The following is a 27,787-nucleotide window of genomic DNA, read 5'->3' as shown; positions in this document are numbered from 1 at the left end:
CAAAAATATATTTGGACACTTTTTTGGTCACTACATGATTCCGTATGTGTTATTTCATAGTTTTGATGTCTTCACTATTATTCTACAATGTAGAAAGTAGTACAAATAAAGAAAAATCCTGGATTGAGTAGGTGTGTCCAAACTTTTGACTGGTACTGTACATAAAAAAACTAAATGATACACAATCCATAAAAATTAAGAAATATATCAGAACTAGCAATGTCAGAGATCGGAATATAAACAAATATCTGCAAATCTGTTTTCGACCAATAAATGTTGATTTGAATGTACAGCGTAACATTTGAGTTAGCTAAACTAATATGAGCCTGATGTCCGGTTAGGTCATTGATCTGAGCGTATGTTTTACTACACAAGTTCGCTAAATTTGCTCTATTAGCTGAACGTGTTTCTTGTTACTGATTTGTAGCATGTTAACTCATTTTGAGTAAGTTTTAAATCAGATCAGGCCATTGGCGACACTGAGTGTCTGTTTACTGGGTACACAAGCTAGGCTTACATTTAGATTTCACTAGTTAATGTTTTTAGCTAATGTTCAGAGAATTGACTCTAGTAGTCCAGCCTGAGAACAAAGTTGCGAAACTCAAAACTTTTCAGCCCCACAAAGTTTACTTTAAATATTTTTGCTGTTACTCAAAATACATAAATTATGAGCTCAACAAAGTCTAAATGGCTTAGAATCGAAGGACGTGTAGTTTTAACCTGGGTTGAGTTTTTGGACCAAAGGGGGCTTGTTTTGGCCGAAGTGCTTGGTATGTCAGTGCATTCCGGTGTCCATGGGATACGTGGGGGTTGAAAGCCCTGCGGCTCTCTACAAAGCACCAGGAATGTGTGGAGAGCCAAATAAATGGCCATTTTGGAGATGAATAGCGCAGATAATGGTCAACCCTTGCCATCAGCAACTGGAATTCACTGTAAATGTTGGAGTGGAAAGGTCATTCAGATTTTTGTTTTGGAGCGAGGGTTTTACGAGATAGGGTTTGATCAGTGAGCTGGTGAAATACTGTGTGTGTGTTTTGTGGCCTATTTTATATACAGTCTCACTTCAACTGAAGTGTTTAAATAGGCCTATTCTAATTAGACAACATTTTTTGCTAATTAAAGGTGATTACTAATTAATGACGTTAAGTATTTAAAGCAATATTCATTTTGTTGCACGGTTGTACAGTATACAGAGAAGAAAAGAGGCCGTTTTCGGGTGTGCGTGAGTGGAAATGATTTATTTTGCTGGTTTAGCAAAATGGCTCATCTCGATACGGCCCGATGCTAGTCCTAGAAAACTGCGTGTGTGTTATTGGGGAGGAAAACAAATCCTTTTTGTGTTTATCCTTAATTGGATTAGTTGCGATTAGAGTGCTGTCCCTGTGTGGCCTGGCACAATTAGCCCGTTCACCCCAACGACAGAACCGGGATCGGTTCTGCCTATCCAAATCCTAACCTTAACTATAACGAGGTGATAAACAAGAATGGCCCGGATCTGTCCTTTTTTAAATGCGACTTTCACAAACACCCACTCGGTGAGTTCATCAGTCAACCATAGCATTATGTCATAAATCGGCTGACCAGCTAAGATGCTTGAAAGCAGTTAAAATAATCCAGATCAAAACAAACAGGGGTGCCATTTGTGTCAGACTGTTGAGATTGTGCACATTGTCAGCTTTAAAGCCACAATCAGCACAACTAAATGAGCACCTAGCTAAATAATGTGCAGTTATTTATCTTCTTTTGCTGGCCTTTGTTTCACCCTGCTCCTGTGAAAGTTTGTTAGATGTGCATCCACTTTATTTTTACTGATGGCTTACATATGCACGATATATCGGTGAACATATCAGAATCGGATGATATTACCTAAAAATTCCTACGTCGACATTGGCCTGATGTCTAGTTTAACACCGATATGCAAAACCGATGTCATAGCTGACGTGCATACCTAATATAACGTATATTAGGTATGCACGTTGCCTTAGCACTGCACAGCTGATTCAAATGATCAAGTCATCATCAAGCTTCAAGTGGTAGTTATGTATTCATTTGTGACGCTATCCTTGATAAGATCCTGCTATTGTCACACGCTACACATGCATCCATCTATACAATGTTATCATGATTTGTTATAAGGGGTATTATACAGGAAGTATTATTAAAGAGATGCTTTACATTGAAATAGGGAGATGTAGTAGTCCCAGAGTTAACCTGTTGGGGGTAGGGGGCAGTATTGACACGGCCGGATAAAAAAAAAAAAAAAATGTGCACCCCTTTGAGTCCCCAGGACCAGGTTGGAGAACCGCTGCTCTTCATTGGGACCTCTTAATCTGCATTCAGGTTTTCACAGCTCTCTGTATCTGAGGACAGAAAACCTCACAAGAAATAGACTACACAAAAGTACATGCTCTATCCAGAATAGCCTACTCTCTCACTTTGACAGCAAGGCCTGCTATCATTTCACCCTCCTCCAAAAAATACAAATGTTTGCCATTATCAAGAGTGGCACTGGGGCGAAAACAATATCCTACGTAGTGTGGGAGGATTGCACCTAAAAACGCTGGAGACTCATAATTAAACGAAGAGCATGCATGTATACAGTCGTATGAAAATGTTTGGGCACCCCTGACAATTTCCATAATTTCCATTTATAAATAATTGGGTGTTTGGATCAGCAATTTCATTTTGATCTATCAAATAACTGATGGACACAGTAATATTTCAATAGTGAAATAAGGTTTATTGGATTAACAGAAAATGTGCAATATGCATCTCAACAAAATTAGACGGGTGCATAAATTTGGGCACCCCAATAGAAAAATCACACCAATATTTAGTAGAGCCTCCTTTTGCTAAAATAACAGACTCTAGATGCTTCCTATAGCCCCTAATGTGTGTCTGGATGAAGGTATTTTGGACCATTCCTCCTTACAAAAGATCTCCAGTTCAGTTAGGTTTGATGGTTGCCGAGCATCATTCTCAATGATATTCAGGTCTGGGGACTGGGATGGCCATTCCAGAACATTGTACTTGTTCCTCTGCATAAATGCCCGGGTAGATTTTGAGCAGTGTTTTGGGTCGTTGTCTTGTCGAAATATCCAGCCCCGGCGTAACTTCAACTTTGTGACTGATTCTTCAACATTATTCCCAAGAATCTGCTGATATTGAGTGGAATCCATGCGACCCTCAACTTTAACAAGATTCCCAGTACCAGCACTGGCCACACAGCCCCACAGCATGATGGAACCCCCACCAGATTTTACTGTCGGTAGCAAGTGTTTTTCTTGGAACGCTGTGTTCTTTTGCCGCCATGCATAACGTCCCTTGTTATGACCAAATAACTCAATCTTTATTTCATCAGTCCACAGCACCTTATTCCAAAATGAAGCTGGCTTGTATATAATGTGCGTTTGCATACCTCAAGCGACTCTGTTTGTGGCGTGTGTGCAGAAAAGGCTTCTTCCGCATCACTCTCCCATACAGCTTCTCCTTGTGTAAAGTGCGCTGAATTGTTGAATGATGCACAGTGACACCATCTGCAGCAAGATGATGTTGTAGGTCTTTGGAGGTGGTCTGTGGGCTGTTTTTGACCGTTCTCACCATCCTTTGCCTCTCCGATATTTTACTTGGCCTGCCACTTCTGGCCTTAACAAGAACTGTGCCTGTGGTCTTCCATTTCCTCACTATGTTCCTCACAGTGGACACTGACAGCTTACATCTCTGCGATTAGCTTTTTGTAGCCTTTTGTTCAACATTATGGTTTAGAGAATCTTTGTTTTCAGGTCATTTGAGAGTTGTTTTGAGGCCCCCATGTTGCCACTCTTTAGAGGAGAGTCAGAGAACAACAGCTTGCAATTGGCCACCTTACATACCTTTTCTCATGAATGGATGCACTTGTCTATGAAGTTCAAGGCTTAATGAGCTCACCAAACCAATTGTGTGTTCCAATTAATCAGTGCTAAGTAGTTACAGGTATTCAAATCAACAGAATGACAAGGGTGCCCAAATTTTTGCATAGCCTATTTTTCACATCTGATTTAATTTCATACAACTTAATATTGCTACACTAAAAATCTTTGTCTGGACAATACCCCAGTACTCAGCTTTTATTAGAAAATGAATGGCATGCCACTGTGATCATTTTCTGTGACGACAGAGTCAATTATTATGCAGCCTCAGAGGGGTGCCCAAACTTTTTCATACGACTGTATCTCCTAACCAAAAGATGACGAGTCAGTGGTAGGGTTCTCTTGACGTTGCAGCACAGCAAGATTCTCAGTAGACGGGGCACGGGATGTCAGCAACAATGACCCCATTGTCAGTGTTTCTAGATTCCAGATTATCCTCCTGATAAAGCAGGTCCTCCACCTGCTGAATCTGGAATGCTCAAAAGAAACAAATGTGTATTAGTGATGATACATTTAGCAGCAACAGAGGCTTATTAGTCCAGTGAAAATGGCTGTGTTTGTGGTGTAAATCTTAAAATTAGCAGCTGACATCTTAAGTTTTTTTTTTTTTTTAATTTTTATGAATGCAGTGAGACAGGTTCCATGTACAACAAGACAGGCAGAGAGGAAGAGAGAAAAATAACAACAGTTTAATTACCTCTGGTTGTGGACACTTTTGCCAGCAATAAAGCTTCCACGGCCTGTTCCTTGTACAGTGAACATACATCTGGCAATATCTTAATTTTCGACCCCTTGATCATCTCGCACTCTAAGAGTAAAGAAAATTTCTTGTTTTTTTTGTAGATATGAAAACAATAACTTGAGATATGAACGTTGAATCTAAAGCGGCAGATGTCATTTTCAGGATATGTCAATACAGCACAGAAAGATTAACACCAGACTGGTATTGTGGTTGTTCATTAGGTGATGGGAAATATGCAATATGGATACAAAATAATATACTTCCTTGAAAATCCATCTAGACTGCCAAAGATGACAATGTTCTATCTTGAAAAAAAGCATTGGAATTAAAAGTGAAATGTTTAACCTATTAACCTGCTTCATTATTTGTGTATTACCAGTTGATGAAGAACAACTCCAATTTCATACATCATTGAACATTTGTCTACGAATAAGTAAGAATAAAAAAAGTTTAAATAACTTCTTAGATTTGGAGACATTATACATCTTAGTACTTTATCAATTTATGATTTGTATCAATGTGGATGAGAGACGGGAGCAGGAACAGAGTATTTTTGCCGAGCAATGCAATGAAGCTGGATCATTCTTGCAATGATACCTGCACCATCTACACACTGCGAAGACTCCCTAACTCTTCGCCATTTGTACTCGAAGGCCCATTGCTTGGTGACTTCCTTTGACCATTGACCACTTCCTTTGGGCATCCTTGCCTTAATGGCCCTGACTTTCTGGTCTAACTCTTCATCAGACATATCAGAATAGCATTCCCTGATAGACATATTGTGTTCTTTCATCCTTCTGTAAAAAAAAGCTTATCGTTACTGTCATGAAATACGATTATATATTGACTATGAAACACATAGGACATGGCCTGCTTATGAGTTGCCGTGAAAGAAAGTCGGATGAATTCAACTGAAAATGGCGGGAACAGTCATTCGTAGCGAAATGTTTTTGGTTAGCTTGAGAATAATAATTGCATGATTTATCATTCTACGGTATGAATATATCTATGTAATATAGTAGAATGTTATGAACCGACACTGAATCGTAGGAGCTAACTACTATCTATGTAGAAGTTGGACGGAAGAACGCCCAGTGCTGCATACCTGAGATGCCATCATCGCACAGCCCTTCTTCGTAGGGGTCCGCTATGACTTCCTTTGTGTCGGAAAGATGGGCTGAACAGTATTGGTTGTAGCCAAACCGACACAAAAAATGGAGGGTGGTTGATAGTGGAATTTTAATTTGGAGTTTTGTTTTCAAATACATTTTTTGTTCTGTAAATATTTTTTGTGAATTAAATGCATAACGTTTCGCGCTCTATTACAAAATATTTGATTGCACATTTTTTTTTTACTTTGAAGCTTCGTTTTTGCTTTCAGAAATTATTTTTGATTGAAAATAAAACGTTTTGCTCTCGACAAAAAGACATCCATAGGTTGCACGTTGGGGAGGGGGGCTAATAGCTGAACAATATACGATTCAACCTTTACTAAAGAATAGTCTAATAGTCAGCCGGAACGTCCAGTGTGCGCTCCAAGAGCGAAACGGTCTGAATTTACCCAGAGGGTTTTTCATTTTTCATGGAATAGAAACACCATAATATTAATCAAATTAATTAAGCAAGTACCAGTCAAAAGTTTGGACACAACTATTAATTCCAGGATTTTTCTATATTTTTACTATTTTCTACATTGTAGAATAATAGTGAAGACGTTACAACTACGAAATAACACACATGGAATCAGTTAAGAACAAATCCTTATTTACAAGGACAGCCTACTCCTGCCTCCCCGTTGGGGGATTGAACCCCGGTCTCCCAAGTGCCTGCAATAGGGAAGACTATCAGATGCTTCTCAAAGATGCCCTCTGGTGGTCAAACTAGCAATAACTTGCATTAACAGAAAAAATGGCTGTCAATTACATAAAGTGCCATAGAATGCTGCAGCAGCCCCCAAGGTGTGCCGCTGTATGACGCAACTTTTAAAGGAGGAACCACTGTACGTAAATGCCAACAAAATAACATTTTGGTGTGTGTGTGTGTGTGTGTGTGTGTGTGTAACCTTAACTAGGCAAGTCAGTTAAGAACAAATTCTTAACCTCACTAGGGTAGGGGGCAGCATTCGGAATTTTGGATGAAAAGCGTGTCCAAAGTAAACTGCCTGCTACTCGGGTCCAGAAGCTAGGATATGCATATAATTGGTAGATTTGGATAGAAAACACTCTAAAGTTTCCAACACTGTTAAAATAATGTCTGTGAGTATAACAGAACTGATATGGCAGGTGAAAACCTGAGGAAAATCCATCAAAGAAGTGCCTTTATTTTGAAATGCCTGTTTTTCCATTGAAAGCCTATCCACCATACAAAGACTTATGACGCAGTTAACAATCTCTATGCCTTCTACAACATGTGGCCAGTCTTTAGGCATTGTTTCAGGCTTTTACTCTGAAAAATGAGGGAGAAACAACACATTCAATGAGTGGACAGTGGAAATTTCCAGACATGAAGCCAGCGCACGACCGAGAGCGCACCTTTCTTGTTTTTCCTTTTCTATTGACAGCTTTTGTCCGGTTGAAATATTATTGATTATTTATGACAAAAACAACTTGGGGATTGATTATAAACATTGTTTGACATGTTTCTATGAACCTTTTTATGGTACTTTTTGATTTTTTTTGTCTTTTGTGACCGCGCTTTGTTCCAATGGAATACTGAACAAAACGCACCAACAAAACAGAGGTTTTTGGACATAAAGAGGGACATTATCGAACAAAACAAACATTTATTGTGTAACATGGAGTCTTCGGAGTGCAATCATATGAAGATCATCAAAGGTAAGCGATACATTTTAATGCTGTTTCTGACTTTTGTTACTCCTCTTCTTGGCTGCTAACTGTTTGTAATGATTTGTCTGCTGGGCGCTGTTCTCAGATAATCGTATGGTTTGTTTTCGCCGTAAAGCCTTTTTGAAATCTGACACAGCGGTTGGATTAACAAGAAGTTTATCTTTAAGCTGGTGTATAACATTTGTATCTTTTATGTATGTTTATTATGAGAATTTCTGTTTTGTTGAGTTTCACGCTGTGCAATTTCACCGGCTGTTGTTTGAGACGGTGTTTTACTGAACAAAACGCGCTAACAAAACGGAGGTTTTTTGATATAAAGAGGGACTTGATCTAACAAAACAAACATTTATTGGGTAACTGGGAGTTTTGTGAGGGTAACCATATGAAGATCATCAAAGGTAAGTGATACATTTTATCGCTATTTCTGACTTTTGTTACTCGTCTACTTGGCTGGTTACTGTTTAATGATTTGTCTGCTGGGCGCTGTTCTCAGATAATTGCATGGTTTGCTTTCGCCGTAAAGTCTTTTTGAAATCTGACACCGTGGTTGGATTAACAAGAAGTTTATCTTTAAACCCATGTATAACACTTGTATGTTTCATAAATTTTTATAATTAGTATTTCTGTTTTTGAATTTGGCGCTCTGCAATTTTGCTAGATGTTTGCCAGGTGGGACAGTAGCGTCCCACAGACCCTAGAGAAGTTAATTACAATGACGGCCTACCCCGGCCAAACTATGGGACTCCCAATCACGGCCGGATGTGATACAGCCTGGATTCGAACCAGGGACTGTAGTGACCCCTCTTGCACTGAGATGCAGTGCCTTAGACGTGTGTGTGTGTGTGTGTGCTAACTATTTAACTGTACTAGAATGCTTAAAAGGCTGCTAAAATTGTAAATATTGGTTATCGGTGTAGTTTTTTTTTTTTTGACAAGGAAAATATTGTGTATTGTTGCATCACAACTTACATACCTTTTTTTGTCTCTCCTGGTCTAATGTTCACCTTGAATTAAACGCCTACAGTCTACTACTACTACTACTACTACTGGTACTGCTACTACTGGTACTGCTACTACTGGTACTACTACTAATTGTACTACTACCATTGCTATCACTACTACCACTACAACGTACACTGCCATAAAAAGATAGCTCAGCTGAAGCAAACACACATTCAGGAAATGTACCTTTTCGCTCTTCTCTCCTCCAGGCCCAGATAGCCTTCCTGCAGGGTGAGAGGAAGGGTCAGGAGAACCTGAAGAAGGACCTGGTCAGGAGGATCAAGATGCTGGAGTACGCCCTCAAACAGGAGAGGTGAGGACCACATTACACTCAACTACACCACACCTTCAGTTGTTATGGTAAGGGCGGGCAACTCGGGGGGGGGGGGGGGGCTTTGGTTCTAGGGGGGCTGAGTGAGTGTCTACTAGTTGATTTTTCTGTTTTGCGCATACTTGTACCCTTTTCACACGATCATGCTTAACCGTACTGTGCTGGCTTGAGTATTTTCCTTTCAAATTGTCCTGTGCAGTACTGTTCTAGAACTACGGTGGATGCGTAACCAGGCCAGCGCAGAACAGGTCAACTTGGCTGGATTCAGCACGGGAGTGCCAGTTTCCCAGATCTAAATCAGACAAAAGCCAGCAGACACTCAGAAGGCCTCCAGCACTGGAGTCACCCGTCCCTGCTAAATACTGTCCGGAATATGTCAACTTAGCTATACATCACAAACTGCATGCCAAACATAACTGTAGGCGATCTGTCATTTTTTTAAGCATGTAGCATCGGTATGCTAGCTATGATCAATACATTTTCATAGACCCAAAATCCCAATGGGGACTCATCTCTCACTCAATATTTTTCCCCACAACAACAGGCTGCTACAGTGGTTCTTCCTTTAAAAGTTATGAGCTTATGTCATGACCGTTAGTGGCAGATGTTGGCATTCTGTCATTGCACCACACTATCACAAGGGGGAGTTAGAACCCTGATCTATCGGTAGTCTAAACTGTGGAAATTAATGGAGGAGTTTTCAGTCTGAGTCTCTCCTCTGGCACTGGAGTCCTGCATCAGGCAACAACAACAAAAAATGTTGGTCCTGGAGTTAAGAGAGAACTTGGGTAAATACAATGGGGGAATTTCACTTAACAAGTGGACTGACAATTTTCGAAAAATAGGTACAGTGGGCTTTTGGTTTCTCTCCCTCTAAAAACTTAAATAAATCTAAATAACAAACTGGCGTTATTTACAAATTAGTACAAATGTCTCATCCCATGTTCAAGCATGGCCTTTTCCCCTTTATTCAGATTACAATTGCTCACTTTCGGTTATTTGAAATGAAATCATCTTCAAAATATCTTAATTTTTTTTAAACAACCCATAGAAAGTTGTTTTGCAATTTCAGTAAAAAAAGTAAGGAACTTGTCTGTCAGGCCCTGCATTAAAGACCAAAATTGGTTAAAGAAAATTGTGATAAATAAAAATATATACCCGTCTCATTTAAGGACCAAATAATTGACAGCTGTGCCATATAGATTGCAAAATAGTTGGGAAGAGATTTTTGATATACCGATTTATGAACTGACACGCAATTTTCAGTTTATTATAACCTTCTGCAGGCCTAAAACCTATGGGTTTAACCTTCTGAATTAATGAGTTCTGAGAGCCGATCTGTAATCCGATGATTGATTATTATTACTGAATGACAGAGCATGGAGACTGGTCTTGATAAATCAATCCGAATTTTATTTTTTTTTTTTTATTTTTTTTTTTCTTTTTTGAAATATTTTGCTCTTGACTTGCAGTCACTTAGTAGCTTAGGCCTACAGTACTCTCAACCGGTCCCGTTGTACAGCACCATATTTTCCGTAACTGAAACCCTTAATTCAATCACTTTAGCCGTGATTGTAAAATTAATCATCTGATGCATTGGTCCAGAGCCAGGTGGTATTAGCGGAGAGTCAGGTGGCGAATGACGCGTTGAAGAGGTTCGAGGAACGAGATGGAGTCACAATCCATGCCAGGCACACCTGTGAGTTCTGGAACTCCACTTCCTGTTTGTGGACTCAGCAAACAACTTGTCCTTGATGAAAATACCTGTCTATTTGTGGAAAAATTGCCCTGATGAACTCTTTAGTAATATCACAGTTTACCTATTTGCTTATGGTTTTGCCAACACCTAGAAACCTGTTTAAATTATATGAGCAAAGAATATTCAATTTTATTTGGAATGGCAAGCCAGACAAAATTAAAAGGGCCTATTTATATAATGAATATGAATTAGAAATTACTTTATCAATTGGAACCTTTATCAATTGGAAGGGTGAAAAAGTAAGGAACTTGTCTGTCGGCCATGCATTAACCTCTCTGGGGTATGTGGGACACTAGCGTACACACTATCAACAGCCAGTGAAATAGCAGGGCGGCAAATTCAAAACAACAAAAATCTCATAATTCAAATTTCTCAAACACACAAGTATTATACACCATTTTAAAGATAAGATCCTCCTTAATCCAACCACAGTGTCCGATTTCAAAAAGGCTTTACGGCGAAAGCATAACATTAGATTATGTTAGGACAGCGCCTAAACAAGAAAAACCACACAGCCATTTTCCGAGCAAGGAGAGGCGTCACAAAAACCAGAAATACATTTAAGATTAATCACTAACCTTTGATGATCTTCAACAGATGACACTCCCAGGACTCAATGTTACAAAATACATGTATGTTTTGTTCGATGAAGTTCATATTTATATCCATAAACCCCATTTTACATTGGCGCGTGATGTTCAGAAAATGTATTCCCTCCAACTTTCGGTGAATGAGCACATCAATTTACAAAAATACTCATCATAAACGTTGATAAAATTTACAACAGTTATTGAAAGAATTATAGATGCACTTCTCCTTAATGCAACCGCTGTGTCAGATTTTAAAATAGCTTTACGGCGACAGCACATTTTTCAATATTCTGAGTACAGAGCTCAGCCATCAAAGCAAGGTATACAGTTACCCGCCAAGTTCTGGAGTCAACTAAACTCAGAATTAGTATTATGAATCTTCCCTTACCTTTGCTGATCTTCGTCGGAAAGCACTCCCAGGACTCCCACAAGAAATGTTATTTTTGTTCGAAAAACTCCATATTTATGTCCAAATACCTCCATTTTGTTCGCGCGTTCAGATCACTAATTCAAAGGCATAACGCGCGAGCGCAAAACCAGAGATGAAAAGTCAAATAGTTCCATTACCGTTCATAGAAACATGTCAAACGATGTTTACAATCAATCCTTAGGGTCTTTTTAACATAAAACTTAATAATATTCCAACTGGACAATAGCGTATTTATTACAGAGGAAAAAGAAGGAAGGGCGCACTTGCGTGCCTGCGCAGTAAACAACTCACTGGTCCCAGGCAGTCCACTGATTGACTGAGCTCCTATTCTCTGCCCAGTAACAGTAGACGCATGAAACAAGTTTCTAAAGACTGTTGACAGCCAATAGAAGCCTTAGGAAGTGCAAAATGACCCCACAGACACTAGTTTCGATAGGGATTAGATAGAAAAACTACAAGTCACTTCCTGGTTGGATTTTTTTCTCAGGTTTATGCCTGCCATATGAGTTCTGTTATACTCACAGACATCTTTCAAACAGTTTTAGAAACTTCAGAGTGTTTTCTATCAAAATCTACTAATAATATGCATATCCTACCTTCTGGGCCCGAGAAGCAGGCAGTTTAATTTGGGCACATTATTCATCTGAATTTCTGAATACTGCCCCCTACCCTAGAGAAGTTAACCTCTATGGGCTAGGCGGGACGAATTCGTCCCACCTACGTAACAGCCAGTCTAATCCAGTGGCGCGATTTTTGAATCGTTTGAAATACTATTACTTCAATTTCTCAAACATATGACTATTTTACAGCTATTTAAAGACAAGACTCTCGTTTATCTAACCACACTGTCCGATTTCAAAAAGGCTTTACAACGAAAGCAAAACATTAGATGATGTCAGGAGAGTGCCCAGCCAGAAATAATCAGACACCCATTTTTCAAGCTAGCATATAATGTCACCAAAACCCAAACCACAGCTAAATGCAGCACTAACCTTTTATGATCTTCATCAGATGACACACCTAGGACATTATGTTATACAATACATGCATGTCTGTTCAATCAAGTTCATATTTATATCAAAAAACAGCTTTTTACATTAGCATGTGACGTTCAGAAAAAGCATACCCCCCGCAAACTTCCGGGGAATTTACTAACAGTTTGCTAAATTACTCACGATAAACGTTCACAAAAAGCATAACAATTATTTTAAGAATTATAGATACATTACTCCTCTATGCACTCGATATGTCCGATTTTAAAATAGCTTTTCGGATGAAGCACATTTTGCAATATTCTAAGTACATAGCCCAGCCATCACGGCTAGCTATTTAAACACCCGGCAAGATTAGCCTTCACCATAATAACATTTCCTATAAGAAAAATGTTCTTACCTTTCCTGTTCTTCGTCAGAATGCACGCCCAGGACTTCTACTTCAATAACAAATGTAGGTTTGGTCCCAAATAATCCATAGTTATATCCAAATAGCGTCGTTTTGTTCGTGCGTTCTAGACACTATACGAATGGTAATCCACGGTCGTGCGCATGGCGCATGGCGTGACAAAAAATGTCTAAATATTCCATTACCGTACTTCGAAGCATGTCAACCGCTGTTTAAAACCAATTTTTATGCCATTTATCTCGTAGAAAAGCGATAATATTCCGACCGGGAATCTGCAATAAACTAAACAGCCGAATTAAAATACTCCACGGGGGCTAATCGCGCACGCGCCTCATTCCATTGTCACCTAATGGGACACTTGGATAAGGTGATAATCTGTTTCAGCCTGAGGCTGCCTCGTCAACCTTCATGATTTTCCCGGGTCCTGAGAGCCTATTGGAGCCCTGGGAATTGTCACGTTACAGCTAAGATCCTTACTCTTCAATAAACAGATGCAAGACGCACGACTCCTTGTCAAACAGGCCACTTCCTGCATGAAACCTTGTCAGGTTTTTGCTTGCCATAGGAGTTCTGTTATACTCACAGACACCATTTAAACAGTTTTAGAAACTTTAGGGTGTTTTCTATCCAAACCTGAACAATAATATGCATATTCTAGCTTCTGAGTTGGTGTAGGAGGCAGTTAAAAATGGGCACATATTTTTTCCAAAATTCTCAATACTGCCCCCTAGCCCAAACAGGTTAAAGACCAAAATCGGTTAGAGAAAATTGTGATAAATAAAAATATATACCAGTTCCATTTAAGGACCAAATAATTTACAGCTGTGCCATATAGATTGCAAAATAGTTGGTAAGAGATTTTTGATGTACCGATTCCACGGCACATGGTTTATGAATTGACACGCAATTTTCCGTTCCTCCGGAAAGCTCTAATACACTGCTCAAAAAAATAAAGGGAACACTTAAACAACACAATGTAACTCCAAGTCAATCACACTTCTGTGAAATCAATATGTCCTCTTAGGAAGCAACACTGATTGACAATAAATTTCACATGCTGTTGTGCAAATGGAATGGACAACAGGTGGAAATTATAGGCAATAAGCAAGACACCCCCCAATAAAGGAGTGGTTCTGCAGGTGGAGACCACAGACCACTTCTCAGTTCCTATGCTTCCTGGCTGATGTTTTGGTCACTTTTGAATGCTGGCGGTGCTTTCACTCTAGTGGTAGCATGAGACGGAGTCTACAACCCACACAAGTGGCTCAGGTAGTGCAGCTCATCCAGGATGGCACATCAATGCGAGCTGTGGCAAGAAGGTTTGCTGTGTCTGTCAGTGTCCAGAGCATGGAGGCGCTACCAGGAGACAGGCCAGTACATCAGGAGACGTGGAGGAGGCCGTAGGAGGGCAACAACCCAGCAGCAGGACCGCTACCTCCACCTTTGTGCAAGGAGGAGCAGGAGGAGCACTGCCAGAGCCCTGCAAAATGACCTCCAGCAGGCCACAAATGTGCATGTGTCTGCTCAAACGGTCAGAAACAGACTCCATGAGGGTGGTATGAGGGCCTGACGTCCACAGGTGGGGGTTGTGCTTACAGCCCAACACCGTGCAGGACGTTTGGCATTTGCCAGAGAACACCAAGATAGGCAAATTTGCCACTGGCGCCCTGTGCTCTTCACAGATGAAAGCAGGTTCACACTGAGCACGTGACAGACGTGACAGAGTCTGGAGACGCCGTGGAGAACGTTCTGCTGCCTGCAACATCCTCCAGCATGACCGGTTTGGCGGTGGGTCAGTCATGGTGTGCGGTGGCATTTCTTTGGGGTGCAGCACAGCCCTCCATGTGCTCGCCAGAGGTAGCCTGACTGCCATTAGTTACCGAGATGAGATCCTCAGACCCCTTGTGAGACCATATGCTGGTGCGGTTGGCCCTGGGTTCCCCCTAATGCAAGACAATGCTAGACATCATGTGGCTGGAGTGTGTCAGCAGTTCCTGCAAGAGGAAGGCATTGATGCTATGGACTGGCCCGCCCGTTCCCCAGACCAGAATCCAATTGAGCACATCTGGGACATCATGTCTCGCTCCATCCACCAACGCCACGTTGCACCACAGACTGTCCAGGAGTTGGCGGATGCTTTAGTCCAGGTCTGGGAGGAGATCCCTCAGGAGACCATCCGCCACCTCATCAGGAGCATGCCCAGGTGTTTTAGGGAGGTCATACAGGCACGTGGAGGCCACACACACTACTGAGCCTCATTTTGACTTGTTTTAAGGACATTACATCAAAGTTGGATCAGCCTGTAGTGTGGTTTTCCACTTTAATTTTGAGTGTGACTCCAAATCCAGACCTCCATGGGTTGATAAATTGGATTTCCATTGATTATTTTTGTGTGGTTTTGTTGTCAGCACATTCAACTATGTAAAGAAAAAAGTATTTAATAAGATTATTTCTTTCATTCAGATCTAGGATGTGTTGTTTAAGTGTTTGAGCAGTGTATATTAAAAACAGTCAAATGCATTCTCTCCGTCACCCACACGCACTTTAAACATTTGGATAATAAAGCAAAGCTGACATTGGTTGATTTGAATACTTCTGACAACAAAAATTCTAACTCCACCCATAACTTTTGGACTTTTAAACATTCCCGGAAGGCATGGATTATTATAACCTACTACAGGCCTAAAATCTATGGGTGCAAACAACGTTTCCATTATGGGCTATCAGCAGGGCAATAGACTCTTCAACCTTTACAAAACTATAGCTTGGGGTACATGTGAGGGAAAAATCCCCCTGACTTGCAATGTATTAGGTACTCTAAAGTTTTACATTTCTAACTACAAACATCATGCAACCGCAAAATGTCAGGTATAGCATATACTGTAGAGTATTTCTTCATCAACATCTTTTTTGCTTTCGTTAATAAAATAGTGATAAATATTCTCTTTTAAAATGCAGATGTTTATTTCACCTATCTATCTTGCCGAGTTTAGGGACTTCAAATATGTTAATGAATCAATAAGGAATTACTATGGGAGAAAATATCACTTAATGAAATAGCATGGGGACTGGTGTTGATCAATTCGGAGGGCAGAAATGATAAAATATTAAAGCATTAGACCGCTCACTAAAGGCGTCAGTCATATAAAAGTTGTACTTAAAGAACTACAAAACCAGTTTGAATTTATTTGTCAGGCGAATCATTGGGTCTAAACTACAGAACAGTTCTAAACAAGAGAACACACATGGTTAATGTTCTGAAGATTTTTTATATATATATATATATATTCTCTTACAGAGCCTTTCCTTAAGTCCACTCAAGTTTCTTCACCCGTCTTCAGACTGTGATTAAAGCGATGTTGATGTTGTGTGGTGATGCCAGCAGATTCCAGATTGCCTTTGCCGATCGCTCATCATCTTCAACCATCAGTGAGTCGATGGCTTGAATAGTCTCGCTGGAAATGGAATCCCACGGTAGATGCTGTTTTTTTGGTTGATGGGCAATATTAAAAACAGTAAATAAGTTTGTGAATTCAATCGCTTTGTTTAATTATTTAAGGCTCCTTTCTCTTCTCTGTGCTGGAGTTCTTTTAAGAATAAAGTAGGCTAATGAAGGCAACAAATTGTTGCTTACAGGAACACCCAAAGTCATCCAATTGTTATAATAGGATTTGAAGCAACAGCCTATCCGTGTGTGGCCAACTATTTCAGCACTGTTTCGCGCTGCTCTGAGACAAGCATGGGGACTGGTCTTGATAAATCAATGAGCTTATTATCTAAACTGAATCGCCATTTCTGGTATTGGTTAGCCTACAATTAGGGTGTGGAAATGTTAGGATTATTTTTTGCCGTCCAACGACGATTCCCAACCAAATGTAAAGAGCTTGAGCAGTTTTGACTAAAACTATGAATATAAATGTATATGTTGCCCAAAGAGTTGTGCCACAATCTCACATTCAATTCGTGCGTATATACACATAATGTATTTCTGCAAATTGTGTGTGTTTTTGTGGCTTTACCATGTTGACTATGTAATGTAGGCTATGTTTACTTGTCAGACTGCACAGTAGCCTAATAAACAAACATGCATTTTGAAATGGCTTTTTTTACCACGGTGGTGGTTGATGGCCAATATTAAAAACAGTCAAATGCATTTGAATTCGCTCGCTTTATTGTTGAATTATTTAAGGCTCCTTTCTCTTCTCTGTGCTGGAGTTCTTTTCAGAATAAAGTAGGCTAATGAAGGCAACATCGTTGCTTACTGGAACGCCCAAAGTGTGGTCAACTATACTGTTTCGCGCTGTTAGGATTATTTTGCTCTTCACTCGCAGTCACTTAGTAGCCTACTCCTGACCGGTCACGTTTTACAGCGCCAACTTTTGAAAGCCAGTCACCGCTTCCCCCCCACCTCCCCCATGTTAACAAAGCTTTTTCTCTCTTTCTTATTCTCCTCTTTACTTCTCGCTAAATAAAAGATAGTGTCGTTGCCCAGACACTTCCCACCTTTCCCTCAGCTATACATCCATGGCTCTTCCTATAACATCTGCCTCCATCTAATCCTTGTTTAGTGTTACTGAATCAGTCGCTGTCTGTCAGATGTATAATTTTTCATTTTTCTTGGAATAGAAACACCATTATATTAATCAAATTAATTAAGCTAAATTTCTTAATCAATTCCATATACAATGTTCTTCCAAAAAAGGTTTTAAATTCTCTAGTACAGCCTATATTAAAAACTGTCAAATGCTTCTCAAAGATGCCCTCTGGTGGTCAAACTAGCACTAACTAGCATTAATGGCAACAATGGCTGACACTTAAATAATGTGCCATAGAATTCTGCGGCAGCCCGCAAGCTGTGCTGCAGTACGACGCAACTTTTAAAGGAAGAACCACTGTCTTACTGGAGGTCAATCAAACACAGTGGTTTCCCAGGACCAGAATTGAGAAACACTGCCCCAGTGGTATCACATGATGCGTACACACACACACACACACACACACACAAACACACTGTGGAAATATTAGCATTGAGACATTACTATTTTATCCCATCACATACTGTTCCTTCAGAAAGTATTCATACCCCTTGACTTATGCAGCCTGTATTCAAAATTGATTACATTGAGACTGAGAACAATGAATGGAGCCAAATACAGGCAAATCCTTGATGAGAACCTGCTTCATAGTGCAAATTACCTTAGACTGGGGCGAAGATTTACTTTCCAACAGGACAATGACCCCAAGCATACAGCCAAAGCAACGCTGGAATGGCTTCAGAACAAGAATGTGAAAGTCCTTGAGTGGCCCAGCCAAAGCCCAGACTGGAATCCCATTTGAAAAACTGTGGAAAGACTTTGCTGTTCACCACCGCTCCCCATCTAACTTAACGGAGCTTGAGAAAATCTGCAAGGAAGAATGGGAGAAAATCCCCAAATCCAGATCAGTTTTGCACATACAGAGTCAAGACGACTCAAAGTTGCTGCCAAAGGTGACTTGGGTGTGAATACTTATTTAAATTAGATATTTATATATTTTATTTTCAATACATTCCTAAAACATGTTTTTATTTGTCATTTTGGGCTATTGTGTTTTGGTGGGTAAGAAAAATATTGTATTTAATCAATTTAGAATTCAGGCTGTAACACAACAAAATATGGAATAAGTCAAGGGGGATGAATACTTTCTGAAGGCACTATACCATACATACAGGATAACCTGCTGCTCATGTACACACACACACACACACACACGCCCTGTGGTGCCATATCGTAACCTCTTGTCCCCTACACAGGATTATGTCACATGTTGCACACACACATTGTGGGAAAACGCAGCACCAAGGCGGCGCCGTGTCCCCTTTAACCACATTCCCACAGTCATGTGCTGCGCACACTCATGGGTAATGTAGCACGGCGTCACATCTCTCTTCCACCACATAATTTCATAACGGACATCTAGAATAATTTAATTGGATCTTTCTCTACAACACACTACTAGGCAACCTGCGGATTAGACTAGACTGGCTACATGGGAGACTGTGACTGGTCATGTGGTTTGGATAGTTAAAACCTACAGTTGAAGTCGGAAGTTTACATACACTTAGGTTGGAGTCATTAACTCGTTTTTCAACCACTCCACAAATGTCTTGTTAACAAACTATAGTTTTGGTAAGTCGGTTAGGACATCTACTTTGTGCATGACACAAGTCATTTTTCCAACAACTGTTTACAGACAGATTATTTCACTTATAATTCACTGTATCACAATTCCAGTGGGTCAGAAGTTTACATACACTAAATTGACTGTGCCTTTAACCTCTTACATCTAGACGTTCCGCTAGCGGAACACCTGCTCCAATATCCAATGATAGGCGTGGCGCGAATTACAAATTCCTCAAAAATACAAAAACTTCAATTTTTCAAACATATTACTATTTCACAGCATTTTAAAGACAAGACTCTCCTTTATCTAACCACACTGTCCGATTTCAAAAAGGCTTTACAGCGAAAGCAAAACATTAGATTATGTCAGCAGAGTACCAAGCCAGAAATAATCAGACACCCATTTTTCAAGCTAGCATATAATGTCACAAAAAACAAAACCACAGCTAAATGCAGCACTAACCTTTGATGATCTTCATCAGATGACAACCCTAGGACATTATGTTATACAATGCATGCATGTTTTGTTCAATCAAGTTCATATTTATATCAAAAACCAGCTTTTTACATTAGCATGTGACGTTCAGAACTAGCATACCCACCGCAAACATCCGGTGAATTTACTAAATTACTCACGATAAACGTTCACAAAAAACATAATTATTTTAAGAATTATAGATACAGAACTCCTCTATGCACTCGATATGTCCGATTTTAAAATAGCTTTTCGGTGAAAGCACATTCTGCAATATTCTCAGTAGATAGCCCAGCCATCACGGCTAGCCATTTAGACACCGACCAAGTTTAGCCCTGATCAAACTCCGATTTACTATTACAAAAGTTTCATTACCTTTGTTGTCTTCGTCAGAATGCACTCCCAGGACTGCTACTTCAATAACAAATGTTGGTTTCGTCCAAAATAATCCATCGTTATATCCGAATAGCGGAGTTTTGTTCGTGCGTTCCAGACACTATCCGAAATGGTAAAGAAGGGTCGTGCGCATGGCGCAATTCGTGACAAAGAAATTCTAAATATTCCATTACCGTACTTCGAAGCATGTCAACCGCTGTTTAAAATCAATTTTTATGCCATTTTTCTCGTAGAAAAGCGATAATATTCCGCCCGGGAATCTCCTTTTCGGCAAACAGAGGAAAAAATCACAAAGACGGGGGCGGGCAGGTCACGCGCCTAAGCCCACAGTCCCTTGATCGGCCACTTGAGAAAGGCGATAATGTGTTTCAGCCTGGGGCTGGGATGACGACATTCAGGTTTTTCCCGGGCTCTGAGCGCCTATGGACGACGTAGGAAGTGTCACGTTAGAGCAGAGATCCTTAGTAAAAGATAGAGATGGCAAAGAAGTTCCAGAAATGGTCAGACAGGCCACTTCCTGTAAAGGAATCTCTCAGGTTTTGACCTGCCATTTGAGTTCTGTTATACTCACAGACACCATTCAAACAGTTTTAGAAACTTTAGGGTGTTTTCTATCCATATATAATAAGTATATGCATATTCTAGTTACTGGGTAGGATTAGTAACCAGATTAAATCGGGTACGTTTTTTATCCAGCCGTGAAAATACTGCCCCCTAGCCATAAGAGGTTAAACAGCATGAAAATTCCAGAAAATGATGTCATGGCTTTAGAAGTTTCTGATGGACTAATTGACATCATTTGAGTCAATTGGAGGTATACCTGGGGATGTATTGCAAGTTCGACCTTCAAACTCAGTGCCTCTTTGCTTGACATCATCATTGGAAAATCTAAAGAAATCAGCCAAGACTTCAGAAAACATAGTCTGGTTCATCCTTGGGAGCAATTTCCAAATGCCTGAAGGTACCAAGTTCATCTGTACAAACAATAGTACGCAATATAAACACCATGGGACCACACAGCCACCATACCGCTCAGGAAGGAGACGCATTCTGTCTCCTAGAGATGAACGTACTTTGGTGTGAAAAGTGCAAATCAATCCCAGTACAACAGCGAAGGGCCTTGTGAAGATGCTTGAGGAAACGGGTACAAAAGTATCTATGTCCACAGTAAAAACGAGTCCTATATCGACATAACCTGAAAGGCCGCTCAGCAAGGAAGAAGCCACTGCTCCAAAGCCACCATAAAAAAGCCAGACTACGGTTCGCATCTGCACATGGGGACAAAGATTGTACTTTTTGGAGAAATGTCCTCTGGTCTGATGAAACAAAAATAGAACTGTTTGGCCATAATGACTATTGTTATGTTTGGAGGAAAAAGGGGAAGGCTTGCAAGCTGAAGAACACCATCCCATCCATGAAGCACGGGGGTGGCAGCATCATGTTGTGGGGGTGCTTTGCTTCAGGAGGGACTGGTGCACCTCACAAAATAGATGGCATCACGAGGATGGAAAATTATGTGGATATATTGAAGCAACATCTCAAGACATCAGTCAGGAAGTTAAAGCTTGGTTGCAAATGGGTCTTCCAAATCGACAATGACCCCAAGCATACTTCCAAAGTTGTGGCAAAATGGCTTAAGGACAACAAAGCCACGGTATTGGAGTGGCCATCACAAAGCCCTGACCACAATCCTATAGAAAATGTGTGGGCAGAACTGAAAAAGCGTGTGTGAGCAAGGAGGCCTACAAACCTGACTCAGTTACACCAGCTCTGTCAGGAGGAATGGGCCAAAATTCACCCAACTTATTGTGAGAAGCTTGTGGAAGGCTACCTGAAACGTTTGACCCAAGTTAAACAATTTAAAGGCAATGCTACCAAATACTAATTGAGTGTATGTAAACTTCTGACCCACTGGGAATGTGATGAAAGAAATAAAAGTAAATTATTCTCTCTACTATTATTCTGACATTTCATTCTTAAAATAAAGTGGTGATCCTAACTAACCTAAGACGGGGACTTTTTACTAGGATTCAATGTCAGGAATTGTGAAAAACTGAGTTTAAATGTATTTGGCTATGGTGTATGTTAACTTCCGACTTCAACTGTAGCCTGGAATCCAAACTCTAGTATGCTCCGTTTCATTTTGAATTCCAGGCTAGGTAGGAATCACGGGTGAAACGGAATATGCCAGTTTGGAGTCCAGGCTTTACAATGGTGAAACGGAGCATACCAGTTTGGATTCCAAGCTTTAGCCATCCCAACCACATGTCCAGTCTCCTACTTTCAGTTTGGATTCCAGGCTAGCTAGAGCCTCACTTTGTCTTAAACCTATGGAGTCTGGTAGGGTGGATGAAGAAATGAAGAGAACCTGAACGGCATGGTCTTTCTGAGAACCTCTGCCACTCGCCCGCCATGTGATTATAGCCTCGGAACGGAAGTTTCCCGGCTACTCCACGTCACTCACCCACCCTTTTCTTGCTCTCTCGTTCACGGTCTTATTCTCTCTTGGTCTCCTTTGCCCTCTTGTTCTCATTCTGTTTCTCTTTCTCTCTGTCGTCACTCTTTCTGTCCTCATCACACTCTCCTTGTCCATCCTTCCCCCTCTCTTTGACCATGCCTGTCTCCCGTCTCTGTTTCACTTTCTCTGCCCTTGTCTCCTCGCCTTTCTGTTCTCCATCTCTTCCCTTTTGCACACTTTCCTTTTCTCTCCCTTGCTCCCACTCTCTCCCCTTCTCTCCCTTGCTCCCACTCTCTTTCTCTCGCTTGCTCCCACTCAATTGAGCATGAGTCATTCTGTATCATTCGGAGTTCTGACTGGTATAATACGTTTATCTCTCTGCCTTTCCATGTAAGGGAAACCTTGAGCATCCAACCTCCAGTTTATTTAAAATCGGTCTGTCCAGATGCACAATGCAAGCTAACATTGCATTGTGTATCTGTATAAGTTTGCACCGACTGTACGTAGTGTTGTCATTTTATTGATTTATGCCAAAGTACTTCTTCAGTTCCTTCATCTGCATTCTGCCCTAAAATGAAAGAACTAGAGAGTAAACATATTGACTAGTTTGAGAGAAGCATCCACAATATTACGTTCACCTGTTCCCTGTGTACAAATCAGTGCAGATGAAGGAGAGGAGATGATTCGAGGAAACTACATTAGACTACTAAGATCCACCCTTGTAGCCCGGTCCAACCTCTGTTTGTGCTGTCTTGCCAACTCCCATGGTCACTGTCATGTCGGGCTCCCGGGTGGTGCAGCGGTCTAAAGCACTGCATCTCAGTGCTAGAGGCTTCACTACAGACCCTGGATCGATTCGTGATTGGGAGTCCCCTAGGGCGGCGCACAATTGGCTCAGCGTCGTCCGGGTTTGGCTGGGGTAGGCCGTCATAAATACAAAAAATAAATATGTCAAATCATGGGAGTTGGCAGGACTGCACAAACAGATCTGGGACCGGGCTGTAACTCTTGGACTGTGACAAAGTCAAGGGTTGCGTCCCAAATAGCACCCTATTCCCAACATTGTGCATTACTTTTGACCAGAATCCTGGTCAAAAGTAGTACAATAGGGAATAGGGTGCCATTTGGGATGCAGAAAAGGTCACCCCCATTGCTAGCAAGAAGAGTTCATTTTTAGTTTCCCCCACAATGAAATCTGGGAGGGGACTGTGGATGTGTGTCCGTCTGTTAGTCAGTCACATGCGATATCTCAGACAGCACTAACCCGATTTTGACGAAACGGGGGTAATGAGCCGTCTTGCCATAGAGAGCCAACATTGACAAAATTACACTGATTGGCAAGATGGTGGTGCTATAAGATATGAAAATGCTAACATTGAAAGGTCACGCACCTCAGTCCGTTTGACATAGTCATGAAATTCAGTACATTGGTCCCTCTTTACAAGGAACACATTTCCCACAAGGTCCTCAATGACGGATGTTACGCCATTTTACATTTTGTGATAAACACTTAAAATGCTACTCTTCTGGCACGATCTGCATGAAACTTGATATGTGGCATCTATGGACAAAGGCTTCTCAGTGCATTGAATATACGTTTTGTAGTGCTTAGGTTATGAGTACTGATATAAAGTTTTTTACATTTTTTATCGGAGTTGTGCCTGTTGTTCACGCGTGTATCTGCCCTCTCATAGGCTAGAATGGTCCCACACCTGATCTTGCCTCTTCCCGACTGTCTTCTAGTCTGAATACCAGTCTCTTTAGCTAACGTTCCACTTCATACCACTCCTTGTCGTTGCCAAAAAGACTGGATTTACAGCGGAGTTGCTCATTGGTTGTTCATTTTCCATGACAACATGTGGAGCCTCAAATAGTAGAATTTGAATTTGTAACAAAATCAAAAACAAACATTTAGCTGTTAGCTGGACAAGTTGTTGTATAAGATGTTTTGTGGTTGGAATTGCAGTCTTTGGGACATGACGACAGGGAGTGGATTAGCTAAAGAGACTGGTACCCAGGTTAACTGCCTTCCATTTTAAGACATTTATTTTCATTGTTCGAGTGGCCACTGAAGTATCTGGTCAATTTAATGGATCATCTGTGGTCTCACACGATAACTGAAGAAAAAAAAACAGATGCGACACCTCCGGGAATGGTTGCGAAGCAGACTAGGTAGACCAGGCCAGGGTTTGAAAAGTCAATGAGAGAAGTGAAAAATGGTTCCTTTAGTTGTTCATTTTATTGTTAATCTAGATTAAAGCCAATGTCCTAAATGATTTGAACATGTTATTACTCTAACACGACTTTATATCGAGTGAGTGCGTTTGATTTGACAGCCTGCACATGCGCAGTTCGGCATGAGATGACCGTTACACCCAATGACGTGTTTCTGTGCATGAGTTTAGCTAGCCAACATCGCCTTGACATCACCTACAAGTGTGATCGGGGATTTCTATTGAAGAAACAGTTTTATCCTATCTTCATACTGTACCGTCCTTGACTACTTTTTGGATGACCTCTGGTGCTCTCCGGTGTGAAGTTTCTCCAAGGTAAAGATCTACATTAAGCTTCCCCTCCCCTAATCCGTACCTCCAATCCGTACCTTAACCATTAGTGGGGGAAGTGCAAAAGTGATCCAAGATTGTTTTGAATGACTTCTCCTGGTAATACTGTTATTGACAAAAAGAGACCTTTTTAGTTTTTGGGGCTGACAATAAGTGATGATGATATTGATGATGGTGATGAGGATAATGATGCAAAGAATCACTGGAAATTAGCATAAACTAGGGTGTGATGGTGCAATGCACTTAACTGTTTTACATTCAATGTGTCAATGTTTTGATTATAAATCCCTATGTAAACGACTTGGGAAAACAAATGAGTTAAATGACCATGATATTGATGAGGACGATGATGGTGATGGTATTTTAAAGTAATCCATCATCCCCTCAGTGTCTTATTTTATAGAATTACCAGCACTCCACTCACCTAATCCCCTCTCCTCATGGTCTTTGTTTGTAAGGATTCAATGTTTGAGTGACACCAAGTCAAGTCGCAGTCTAGCTAACCAAGTAGAAGTTCTCATATAAGCGCATCTTCACAAGAGGGCACCCATCCAGGGCCTGTATTCATAAAGCCTGTCTTAGTAGGAGTGCTGATCTGGGATCAGTTTTCTTTTAGATTATAAGGAATGGACGGGGGGGACCTGATCCTAGATCAGCACTCATATTCTGAGACGCCTTATGAGTACAGGCCAAGATGTCACACACTCCTCTGGCCGACCTATAATAAATATATATATATTATTTTTACCTTATTTAAATTTGTAGTATAGTTTGCATGCTATCTGTGCATGGAAGCAATCTTGTTAAAAAAAAAAACTAAAATGGCTTAATATCCACCATTAAGTTTAGATTAATATCAACCCAGTGAATTAACAAATTATTTTCTTCCTCCTGTGTAGCATCCCTCCCACCTGTTCTTAATATAATAATATATGCCATTTACAAGACAGTTCTTCAAATGTATGTGTGAAGCCAGTTAATTTACAGATACAATCAACAGTGAGAGGGTTATCTTCTGTTAGATCATTTATAAGCTGTTAAATCACTGTGGCTGCCTTATCATTAAAGCTTTATTTGTTTCTCCTCTCTCGTTCTTTCTCTCTGTCCCTCTCTTTTTCTCTTTTCCTTTCACCCTCAGGTCAAAATACCACAAGCTCAAATATGGAACAGAGTTGAACCAAGGAGACATGAAACCTCCCAGCTACGATGATTCCGGTAAGTTCCCGAGTGGCGCAGCGGTCTAAGGCACTGCACCTCAGTGCTAGAGGCGTCACTACAAACACCATGGTTCGAATCCAGGCTGTATCACAACCGGCCGTGATTGGGAGTCTCATAGGGCGGCGCACAATTGGCCCAGCGTCGTCCGGGTTTGGCTGAAGTAGGCCATCATTGTAAATAAATGAAGTTAAATAAAGGTTAAAAAAAGTTCCACCTCTGTACTCTTAGGACCAACCGGTGGCAGTGACACTACTTTGAGTCCTACATCGTAAAGCTATGTTTTAATGCCGCAATTAAAATGACTAATTAAATATTTGTATGGCGCCTTTCTCAGACCCCAAGTGCTTTACATATTCAAGATTACACGATGCGTTCACACACGCTGTAGACATAGATGGAATAAATTAAAACCAAAAATGCCAAAAACAAAGCGCAACCAAAATCGGGGGCGCCTAGGTTAGTGGTTGTAAATGAAAGCATGACTTTGCAGATCTCATCAGCAGTCATCACTCATGATGGATGACATTTGTGACCTACCGCCTTGATTCGGTCTTATGTAGCTAATTTTGACGTTTTTTTTTATTTTTTACATTGGATTAAAGTAGAGACTCCGAGCAAGAAAATTGTAATTGATACAGTTGAGGAACAATGGGAAAATAATTATGCTTTGAAAGTTGACAAACTTGTAACCCCACTTTTGAAAAAATGGCCCTTGTATATTTTGGTACACCTACTGGAGAGCTCTTCTTTGTCAACTCCCATTCAGCATCATTCACAACCTCTTAAGCCTTAGCCCCACACATCTCTTTAAGTATTCACATGTGAGGCCATGTGCTAAACAGAGTGAGTAATTTAGTAAACAACCAACGATTTCAAGACTAAAAGTAGTAGCCTACAATAAGGAAAAACTCCAGGTAAAAATACACTATCTAGTCCTTGTCTATATCCTAATCTGACTTTGGTGCAGGTTATGTTTTTCTTAACATTACCGTAAATGTATTTGTCAGATGCACAGGATGCAGAAGATGTAAACAGTAGAGTAAAAAGGGTTACTTGCATAGCAGCAATATAAAAAACTAAAAAGTCTCCAGATATAAATATTTTATAGTTATTAGATGACGTTCACCTGACACACTTGTCGAAATTCATGGATTATGTGAAGGAAATGCTATAACCACCTCGCAGCCACATCTAGCTAAGTGGATGGGTCACTGTTGTCTAGACATGTACACATGTTCATTAAATACAATAGATGGCTGGAATCACCCCCAGACACACCTGGCTAACTTGATGGGTCCTGTAATCATCTGTTGAAGTTGAGTGTTTTGTTTAGACATGTAGGTAGCTAGCTAAACAATGAACCGGCATAACCCCCAACTCATACTACTACCAATATAAACATTATCATAGCTGTAGTATGAATCTGCAGGTAGCTTAACCTCTATGGGCTAGGTGGGACGCTAGCGTGCCACCCGTGGTGCACTCCATCAACAGCAGGTGCATTTC

At 40.6% G+C, this 27,787-nt stretch overlaps 1 protein-coding gene across 2 annotated transcripts in view; it reads left to right on the top strand.

Annotated features, from left to right (window-relative positions):
- Positions 1–27,787, top strand: part of LOC106586164 (striatin) — a 105,913-nt gene that overhangs the window by 45,176 nt on the left and 32,950 nt on the right. For both annotated transcript variants that reach the window (XM_082964500.1, XM_014173094.3), the window contains exons 2-3: positions 8,708–8,811; positions 26,202–26,278. In XM_082964500.1, coding sequence (XP_082820626.1) covers positions 8,708–8,811; positions 26,202–26,278 — 181 coding nt within the window. The remainder of the gene's footprint in view (positions 1–8,707; positions 8,812–26,201; positions 26,279–27,787) is intronic.

The sequence above is a fragment of the Salmo salar genome, chromosome 02 (genome assembly GCF_965601325.2).
Source record: "Salmo salar chromosome 02, fSalSal1, whole genome shotgun sequence".
Lineage (NCBI taxonomy): Eukaryota > Metazoa > Chordata > Actinopteri > Salmoniformes > Salmonidae > Salmo > Salmo salar.
The sequence above is the reverse complement of the archived record's forward strand: the minus strand, read 5'-3'. Positions and strand labels throughout refer to the sequence as shown.